Source organism: Tarenaya hassleriana, unplaced genomic scaffold (genome assembly GCF_000463585.1).
Source record: "Tarenaya hassleriana unplaced genomic scaffold, ASM46358v1 Cleome11, whole genome shotgun sequence".
NCBI classification, from domain to species: domain Eukaryota; kingdom Viridiplantae; phylum Streptophyta; class Magnoliopsida; order Brassicales; family Cleomaceae; genus Tarenaya; species Tarenaya hassleriana.
In genome coordinates, this window is record NW_010961290.1 from 24,181 (window position 1) to 32,386 (window position 8,206).

General features: G+C 39.8%; 2 protein-coding genes across 8 annotated transcripts; one reads left to right on the forward strand and one right to left on the reverse strand.

Moving 5' to 3' along the window:
- Positions 1-71: 71 nt before the first annotated feature.
- Positions 72-3,471, forward strand: LOC104805050 (origin of replication complex subunit 4). 4 transcript variants are annotated; one of them, XM_010529456.2, is made up of 16 exons: positions 72-216; positions 311-401; positions 518-574; positions 682-729; positions 977-1,027; positions 1,126-1,169; positions 1,252-1,315; positions 1,531-1,617; positions 1,802-1,893; positions 1,997-2,003; positions 2,195-2,280; positions 2,366-2,475; positions 2,603-2,695; positions 2,791-2,855; positions 2,955-3,098; positions 3,169-3,471. In XM_010529456.2, exons 1-16 carry the CDS (start codon positions 107-109, stop codon positions 3,199-3,201), a joined length of 1,182 nt encoding a protein of 393 aa, XP_010527758.1. In that variant the 5' UTR covers positions 72-106; the 3' UTR covers positions 3,202-3,471. The 4 variants fall into 4 exon arrangements, with proteins under 4 accessions (XP_010527758.1, XP_010527759.1, XP_010527756.1 ...); XM_010529454.2 differs by having other exon boundaries at positions 74-216; positions 1,997-2,078; XM_010529455.2 differs by lacking the exon at positions 518-574 and having other exon boundaries at positions 75-216; positions 1,997-2,078.
- A 256-nt stretch (positions 3,472-3,727) lies between these two features.
- LOC104805051 (CDP-diacylglycerol--serine O-phosphatidyltransferase 1) lies at positions 3,728-7,598 on the reverse strand. 4 transcript variants are annotated; one of them, XM_010529460.2, is made up of 15 exons: positions 7,330-7,598; positions 7,069-7,165; positions 6,688-6,899; positions 6,527-6,592; positions 6,382-6,441; positions 6,153-6,243; positions 5,974-6,028; positions 5,798-5,877; positions 5,547-5,663; positions 5,361-5,445; positions 5,248-5,259; positions 4,747-4,826; positions 4,383-4,636; positions 4,186-4,274; positions 3,728-4,103 (listed from the first exon to the last, which is right to left on the reverse strand). In XM_010529460.2, exons 3-15 carry the CDS (start codon positions 6,852-6,854, stop codon positions 3,976-3,978), a joined length of 1,284 nt encoding a protein of 427 aa, XP_010527762.1. In that variant the 5' UTR covers positions 6,855-6,899; positions 7,069-7,165; positions 7,330-7,598; the 3' UTR covers positions 3,728-3,975. The 4 variants fall into 4 exon arrangements, with proteins under 4 accessions (XP_010527762.1, XP_010527760.1, XP_010527761.1 ...); XM_010529458.2 differs by lacking the exon at positions 7,069-7,165 and having other exon boundaries at positions 7,330-7,597; XM_010529459.1 differs by lacking the exons at positions 7,069-7,165; positions 7,330-7,598 and adding an exon at positions 7,025-7,048.
- Between the last annotated feature and the right edge of the window lie 608 nt (positions 7,599-8,206).

Consider the following 8,206-nt stretch of genomic DNA (forward strand, 5'->3'; position numbering starts at 1 on the left):
TGTGCTTCAGACCCATGAAAGCCCATCAAGGCCCATAATAGACACCATAAAGGCTCTTCCTTCCGACATTTTCCCGCCACTCCCAATCCAGGAAGCGGCGGTTCCGATGGAAAAGGAGGAGCCGGCGGTGAAATCCCTAAATCTGATTCGTGGCAGACTCTGCAATCCTAGTTTTGTCTTCAGATCTCTTTCAGGTTCACCGGACGGCAACTATAGGTTCGATTAGTTGAACTCCGCCTGGTTCTCCTCGTGGGATTTGTCGTCACGTATTAATTCCTTTTGCCTTTTTTTCGTCGATTCGAATTCTCAGCAAGTTGAAGTTTATAATATCGAGCTCGGTCTCAGAGGGATGTAACAACACCATCTTGCTTCTGGGTCCTCGCGGTTCTGGAAAAGCTGCTGTATGTTGCTTTTTTTTCTTTCTTTTTCCTTTAATTCGTGTTCTACTTACTCGGCTCCCGTGCTTTCATTTCTTTGAGTTCGATGTGTCTTTTTTTTTAACTTATACCGGTATCAGGTATTTGATCTCGTTGTAGGTGATTTATTACAAGAATTTCCTGATTCAGTGTCCGTGGTATGGCTGATTTGAGTAGACTCCCGCATATATTTGGTTCCTAAATCCGTAGTATGATAGTGACAATAACATTTTCCATCTTATTTCTATGTGCTTACATGTTGCAGATCAGATTGAATGGACTCTTGCATAGTGATGACAATTGTGCATTCAAGGTATGATCCCTTGACTACTTTACCCTCTACTACCTGAGTGAGCATTTAGAATTTCTAACAAAGTTTATGATATATCGACGATTTGCTTGAAAGATTTAGCACAAGTTCAATCTAGTGTCTGAGGTTGATTAAACCTGTTCCAAACCTATGTTGCTTCATCCCCACAGCCAGGGTATATCGTCTGTCCTTAGTATGGATGATATTATTTCTTACAAGCAGCTCTTTTATTAATTCATTGACCATTCAGGAAATTGCCAGACAGTTATGTACGGAGCACCACTTGCTATTCTCAAAAATGGTACAGCACAGTATCATTCGTGCCTTATGTGTTGGTAATGCGTTTTCATTCTCGGGCCGATGTTTCAGTTGGGATAATTATGGGATGTGTTTTTTCAGGCGTCATTTGATGAGAATTTACAGTTCATGATAGCTATGCTGCGGTTAGTATATTAAACCCAACATGTAGAACCTTTTCACTGTCTTGAGTTGATATTCAACTCGATGCTGACACCTTGTATTCAGGGAATGTGGTCTAGCACATAAGACTATCATTTTTGTGCTTGATGAATTCGACATGTTTGCACAGGTAAGAATTCTTTTGTCTTCTTCATTCTATAGTTTCTCACTTTTTACATGGTATACTATTTTCATCATTTGACATGAAAAGGCTGCCCCATGGACATGGATGGGATGGCATTGGCAATGTTGTTTATGAACGCATCAATCGTTTATGAGCAAAGAAGTGGATACCTTTGCTTTTTTTTCCTTCAACTACTGATTTTGTGATCTGGTTATTCATAGGGTAAGCAGCGATTGCTTTACAGCTTGTTGGATGCTATGCAATCTGTAACATCACAAGCGGTTGTTGTCGGTATAAGTTCTCGCCTGGTATGCAATTGGAGACTCCTTTTTCTTTCTCTTTAGTTATATCAGAATGCAAATGCATGCGAAAGGTGTTTTACATTTGTTTCTTAGTCCTTCCTATTGTTCACATATGACTATAAATGACTTGTGGTAGTTGTGAACGTTATTGCGGTCCAAATTCTTCAATATGTGCAAATGTTCAACACAGGATGCCGACCAACTTCTGGAGAAAAGGGTGAGATCTCGCTTTTCTAACAGAAAGCTTTTGTTTCTTCCTCCATCTAAGGAAGAACTTGACAGGTAACTTGTTCTACTAGTCCCTGGGGCACTTCGATAAGTTCTAAACAAACAGCAAACTTTTTCCTCATACGAATTCGTTTTATTAATGTAACTCTCTTTGCAGCTTATTGGTACATCTGCTGTCTCTGCACACGGACTCAAGCTTTTCCAATGAATATGTTACTCAATTCAATGAGAGGATTAAAGTATCATTTCTGTACCCAATCAGTACTAAAACAAGTCTAGCATTTTATAAATCGCGATGTCCTGTTCAAAAGGACTGCTATATTACAGTAGATTAAGAAAACTGCATTTTGTGCAGAAAATAACTGCAGATGCAAGATTTAAAGATATACTGGAGACATTTTTTAATGCCAATTCTACTGTCAACAGCTTGCTGAAGCTTCTGTAAGTTTTTCCTCTGCCAGAGCGAGTTGTATTTTGTTAATGCCTCTATCTTCTCTCTGTTGAGAATATCTGTTGTTGATCCTAGGTTCAGTGCCGTTTCTTCGATGGATCTGAATTCCGGCTTGCTCTCCCTTGAGAATTTCAAAAGTGCACTTTCAATTATGCAAAGGCAGACGAAGTTGGAAGCTGTCAGAGGTATATGCACAATCAGATTTATTCTGATTCACTCAACGTTGTTTCAGGAATTCGTTTCTCCGAGCAGCCGATGTTATCAAGGTTACACTGTTCAAATTCGTCAGAAAACTGTAACTTTGATGAGCAGATTGTTCGGTGCTGGAACTCTATATTCTGGTATGCATGAAGAGATTAGAAGCTAAGGAGCAAAGCTCATACAATTTCAACTCAGTCATGAAAGGTAATTTAGGAAATATGTTAAGCACCATTCATTACACCGGGGTAAATCCAATTAACACTTGGAAAGGATTTTGGATTGCATTATATCTTCACCAGAGTACAAGGCTATACATGATTCTTTCCAAACTTCGGATTACTATGCGCGAACAGTCTGCCTACGGGTATGTGTGGAGTGCCTAGCTCTCCTGAACTGCCTTCAAATTCTTCAGGTTTTGACAATGGAATTTCTGACATGTGAGGGGTGCGGGTCTTGACCACAGGCATTTGAGCACCTCCTACAACGGGAACTAATCTGCTATGCAGACAACAGGGGGCAGGCTCAGACAGTTGAATATCGTCCTGCAAATCTTCTGATATCAGCCTTTGAGCTTCACCATGGAATGAGATCACATAAGTGTTGCCCTGTAAGTGATAAGTGAATTCTTTGTCATCTTTGGATGTTTCTCTCCTTTACTGATGTGTTGCGTGTGGCAGGCAATTCTTCTCAAGTTATTGGATCATCTTTGAAGAATCCAAATTTGCGTCTTGTGGCGTGCTCCTCACGCGCTCCCTTTTACAGCTTCCCCCTCTACTTGTATCTTACATTTCCTATGCCTCTGTTTTTTATATTTGATCTTGTAATTCTATCCGAGTTCTAAAAAAGAGTTTTTCTATCTATTGCAACGGAGAGACGCCGTCCATTTGAGCATTAGCATCTTGGATGTGAAACTAAAACAAAGTTTACACGTGGACGGTCGGGTATGAACTTTTCGGCTCTCGGTATGAGCCCAGTGTTTATGTTGGATTGTTAGCTTTCGTTCGTCAAGCCAACTTACTGGGCCCAGCAGTCTCCCCACGCGTGCTCGTCGCGTGTAATGTGCGTGGAGAAATGATCAGCTACTTACCCATATCATATCAGTAAGGCCATCTCTCTCTCTCTCTTTCATTCATTTTGGTCGCTTGAGTTTTTCGTCGGTAGATTAATATATATATATATATATACACACAATAGATACCGAAATCATTCGGTATAAGCTTAGGTACCACCAACACGCAAACAAACAAGAGGGAACGTTTTATAAAATTCGACAGAAAAAATTTTGGGCAGATAGATCGACAATACAATGGCGGGAGACTAAAAGAATTGATCGAAATCTGAAGATGCAACGGGAAAAAAAAATCGCTACCCCTAGAGAAAATTGCATTTACACGTTCGGAGAAAATCAACTAGTTCGTTATATACTTGGTTTAAAATAAAACCAAAGATCGCTCGCACCCCAAACCAAGAATGAAAATGGGAAATCAACGTCGCTTTCTGTCGAGAGTCGTGTGAATATTCCACGACCAAACAATCAGAAATGCCACAAGTCCAACTCCAACACATGCCCAAAAGGTCACCAACGTTACAGGCATCTGTTTTGGGTACAATCCTGCCATTTTAAAAAAAAAACATGAGCTCCTCACTATGCAATGGACTTTCTATATGGAAAACAACAGATACCACTTTCCTACCATGTCCAAATTTGATGCAGATGAGAAGTTCTACTATGCATATTGCCAGTGACAGCCAACAGAAAGCTCCAACCTTCTTCACAGGTTTCCTGACAAAAGGAAGTGATAAATAAGAGGCTCCTTCCAAAACCCACAGAACGCATGTAAGAAGGAAAAGCAACTTCGATATGTTAGAGAGAGAGAGAGAGAGACCATACCGGTCTTGGAGATATGAATTATATTCCCGGATTGTTGGTATTGCAATCAGCCACCATAATATCAGCCTATAGATAATCACTGGGTTTCCAGGGGGAATCCAAAGGCAAAACTTAAGAAAGAATGTGTTAAGCTCCACCGTCAAAAAGACAATGCAAAGACTGAGAACTTGAACAAAACGCCAAGGGCCCTGCAGCGGATGCCACTCATCTTTGTCCCAGTGGGCTGGTGTGAACTGCCCTAGTGTCCGTTTGACCTGGAAAAAAAATCAGATAATTGTATGCTTACTACGAGTCAGCTCGAATTTAACAAATCTTAGAATGATCAGGACTGAGATTCTATATCTACAATGTTCAGCAAGCGTACTTTGCCCATGATATTAGGTTGACGGCTTATACCAACCCACTCATATGTTTTTCCATCAAAATAACGTACAGTATGCATTCCTGACCAACCATGGATAAGGTATTTTTGGCTCCCGGGCATTTACGGAATTCTGAGCAGATAAAATTTCCATATCAGTAAGTAACCAGCCAAAAAGGAGGGTGTAAGTAGAATATCATTAATTTTAGCCAAACAACAGCTTTGAAGGGAACATACTGAATACAGAAGCACTTGGCCATCCTCCATGGTCTTCAGAGAAAATGACCTCTCAACCCACTTTCTCCCCTTCCTAAACTACCTTGTTGGATTTAATCTTTTTTGTTTCTTGGTATATATTTTTTTTATAATTCGAAAATTCATCGGACCACCTACACTTTGTTTGAATTCATGATGAGTATATTTTACATGTTATACTACCAATATATCATCCAAACTTGGGTGTTTTTGGGTACATGTTGGTAGCTCCAACTATATATCTAATTCCTGCCCAGATCCCTACAAACCCAAATAATATAAACAGTTCGTTATACATAGAATGCCTCACAACCACAAATAGGGGGAGGGAGACAGAGGAAAATGTGGCTTAAGAACCATACCAAACCAATTGCATATCAAAATATCAAGAACAATACTGTCCCACCAGCACTCGTTGAAATTTGGTAACATGTGCCGAAAGGTGAACTGGGGAATATGGATACTAAATCAGTCACCAACCTGGCATGAGAGCCTATTCACCAAATTTGAAACACAGAAAAATTAGAACATGGAGACAAGAGGCTAACCTCCAATAGCTCAAATCCAATCGAAAGTACCCAGAGAAGAGGCTGATTACGTATCAGAATAGCTTTTCCCCACCATCCAAAGATATGAGCCAACACAAACTCATCAAAAACTGTATCCTGGAAAATTTAACCAAATCAAAGTCTTCAGATGATAACATGGTTAAGCACAACATGAAAAGCCCAAGGTAAAACGTGAACCCAAAAATTCAAAATACAGAAGGGAAAAAAAAGTTGTTAAGAAGATACCATACATAGAGATTCTTAAACCTGTTTGTTGGATGATCAGGCACATAAATGCGGCAATCAGCACCATATGATCTTTCAGGAAGTTCTGCAATATGAGAAAACTCAATAGGAATAGTCAGTCATGAAAACATCAGTTGCTAGCTCTATTGGGATATATAGATTTGGATTCAGAAAGTATTACCGATTCCAAGGTCATGGTGGAGAAACTTCATGAATTGCCTGGCATCATCACGTTTCTGGGATAGACAAGTCCACAGCACAGCTATTACTGATTGTTCACTTACCATAGATATATGAATATTTCATGAAAATACAAGGATCAGCACAGACAATGGTGCTGAAAGAAAAGAGATACCGAACCTGAAAGAGCAAAAATGTAAGTGTGACCAGGTAAATAACAGCCATTCCATGAACTAAGCGCCAAATTGCAGGATGTGGCCGAATAAGAACCCTGCTTAGAAGCAAAGAAGAACCTCATAACAACACATAAGAATTATAACAAAGACAAACAGTACGAAGCAATAGAGAGAAGAGAAGATTATCAAAAAGACAAACTGAAAAGAAGAGCATTTACAATATGGGAACTCACGTTGAAGGGGCCTGGAGCAAGCAGTAGGCAAGAAAGACTGCAATCATAGCCCACACTCCCCTAGCAATACATTGTACAGTAAATGTCACTTGCTGAATCCATGACAAACAGAGCTTGAAACATAGAATACACTGAAGAGAAACACCTTTTGACAGATGTGACCAGATCATCAGATGTAGTGCTCTCAGGATCAAGAGCTCCACTTGCCCAACTAAAGAGACAGATAATCCAATAAAAGCAAAAAGGATTAATAACACAGAAGATAATCGCCCTGAAAGGGATTATACTGACAATCAGATAACTCACATCATGAAACATGCACCAATAAGTAACAGTGAGATGGTACGAGGCTTATAAGCCCATGCAGTCCATGGATCAAGATCATCCTCAAGTGTTGTTAACACATCACCACCATTTACTCGCCCGAAATGTTCCTTCCCCCTTTCTGGTCTCTTATGCCCATTTGGCTCCATGGCCTACCAGCTTTCCGTGTATGCCAAAAAGATTCGCCAATTAATCTGCGGAGATACATTAACGAATAACGACCTTGTGATTAATACTATCCCTCTAACACTAACATGCTTGGATTCCATAAACGAACGAGTTCGAAAAGACGAACTTATCAATCATCAACCCATATAACCTGATGAAACTGAGCAGATAAAACGAAAATGAAACGTTTTTTACTCAATTAGCACCAGCTCCAAGGTAAATCACGGCGAAACACCCAGATATGGACTGAACACAGACAGGACGTACGACGTACAGACAGAGAAGGGTATGTCTGCGGAAATATGCAAGCGCAGAAAAATAAAAACTTTCTTTTAAGGAACCGATAAGTAATTTTTTTTATAAAGAAAAAAGTGAAAATTTGAGATACCCTGAAACGGAGAACGAAGAAGGAGACATTATTCGGCTCCATTTAGGAGTAAAGAGAATAAAACACACCTTAAGGAGATGCAGAAGAACCCTAGGCAAAGGAATCGGCGAGAATCGGGTAATAGACTGATGAGAACGCGGGGATATTCGAACGTACAGATCACAGTGGCATAGAATTAGATGCAAAGAGCAAGAGACAGAGAGGAGAAGGAGCGAAATCAGAGTAGAGGGGACGAGAATGGGAGCAGGGTATGTTATTCGGAAAGGGTGTCTCTCAAAAAAATCTTTTTATGGTTTTGGTGGGGAGGGAGAGAGAGGGTGGACGGTCAAAGTGGAGGAGATAGGGAGATGTCCATAGATATGCTCTACACGATGACGCAGCCTTTGCTAATTCCTAATTGCCCCCCCCCCCCCCTAAACCCACTTTCTCACATTCCTAAACTACCTTGTTGGATTTAATCTTTTTTGTTTCTTGGTATATATTTTTTTTATAATTCGAAAATTCATCGGACCACCTACACTTTGTTTGAATTCATGATGAGTATATTTTACATGTTATACTACCAATATATCATCCAAACTTGGGTGTTTTTGGGTACATGTTGGTAGCTCCAACTATATATCTAATTAGTCTATCCATAACGCAACATACATTCATGTAACTCGCACCTCCATCACAGTTATCTTCCGATGTTATCGCAGCCAAGCAGATTTCCCGATCTAGCAATGTAACAATGATGTAGAGTAATCCTTCAAATGATTGTTAACAGCTCAGTCAAATTTATATAAATGTCCATTTTCCCCGGACAAAAATTCTCAAAGTACAAAACCCTAATCAATACAGAAAGTAGTTTTTAAGGAGAAAAAGAAAAGACAGAGAATGGTAAGTCAAAATAGCATTTATATTTTCGGAGTTCATCTCCGTCATCCAATTTCTTTTTTCCAT

Bases quoted from the DNA above. Each gene is read 5' to 3' on its own strand.
- LOC104805050 (XM_010529454.2), top strand. From the start codon at position 107: ATGGAAAAGGAGGAGCCGGCGGTGAAATCCCTAAATCTGATTCGTGGC. The intron at 217-310 runs GTTCGATTAGTT...TCGAATTCTCAG, and splicing joins TCACCGGACGGCAACTATAG to CAAGTTGAAGTTTATAATAT. The intron at 2,476-2,602 runs GTATATGCACAA...TTTGATGAGCAG, and splicing joins GAAGTTGGAAGCTGTCAGAG to ATTGTTCGGTGCTGGAACTC.
- LOC104805051 (XM_010529460.2), bottom strand. From the start codon at position 6,854: ATGGAGCCAAATGGGCATAAGAGACCAGAAAGGGGGAAGGAACATTTC. The intron at 6,442-6,526 runs GTGTTTCTCTTC...ATGTATTGCTAG, and splicing joins CTGGTCACATCTGTCAAAAG to GGGAGTGTGGGCTATGATTG. The intron at 5,664-5,797 runs GTATGGTATCTT...TAAATTTTCCAG, and splicing joins ACAGGTTTAAGAATCTCTAT to GATACAGTTTTTGATGAGTT.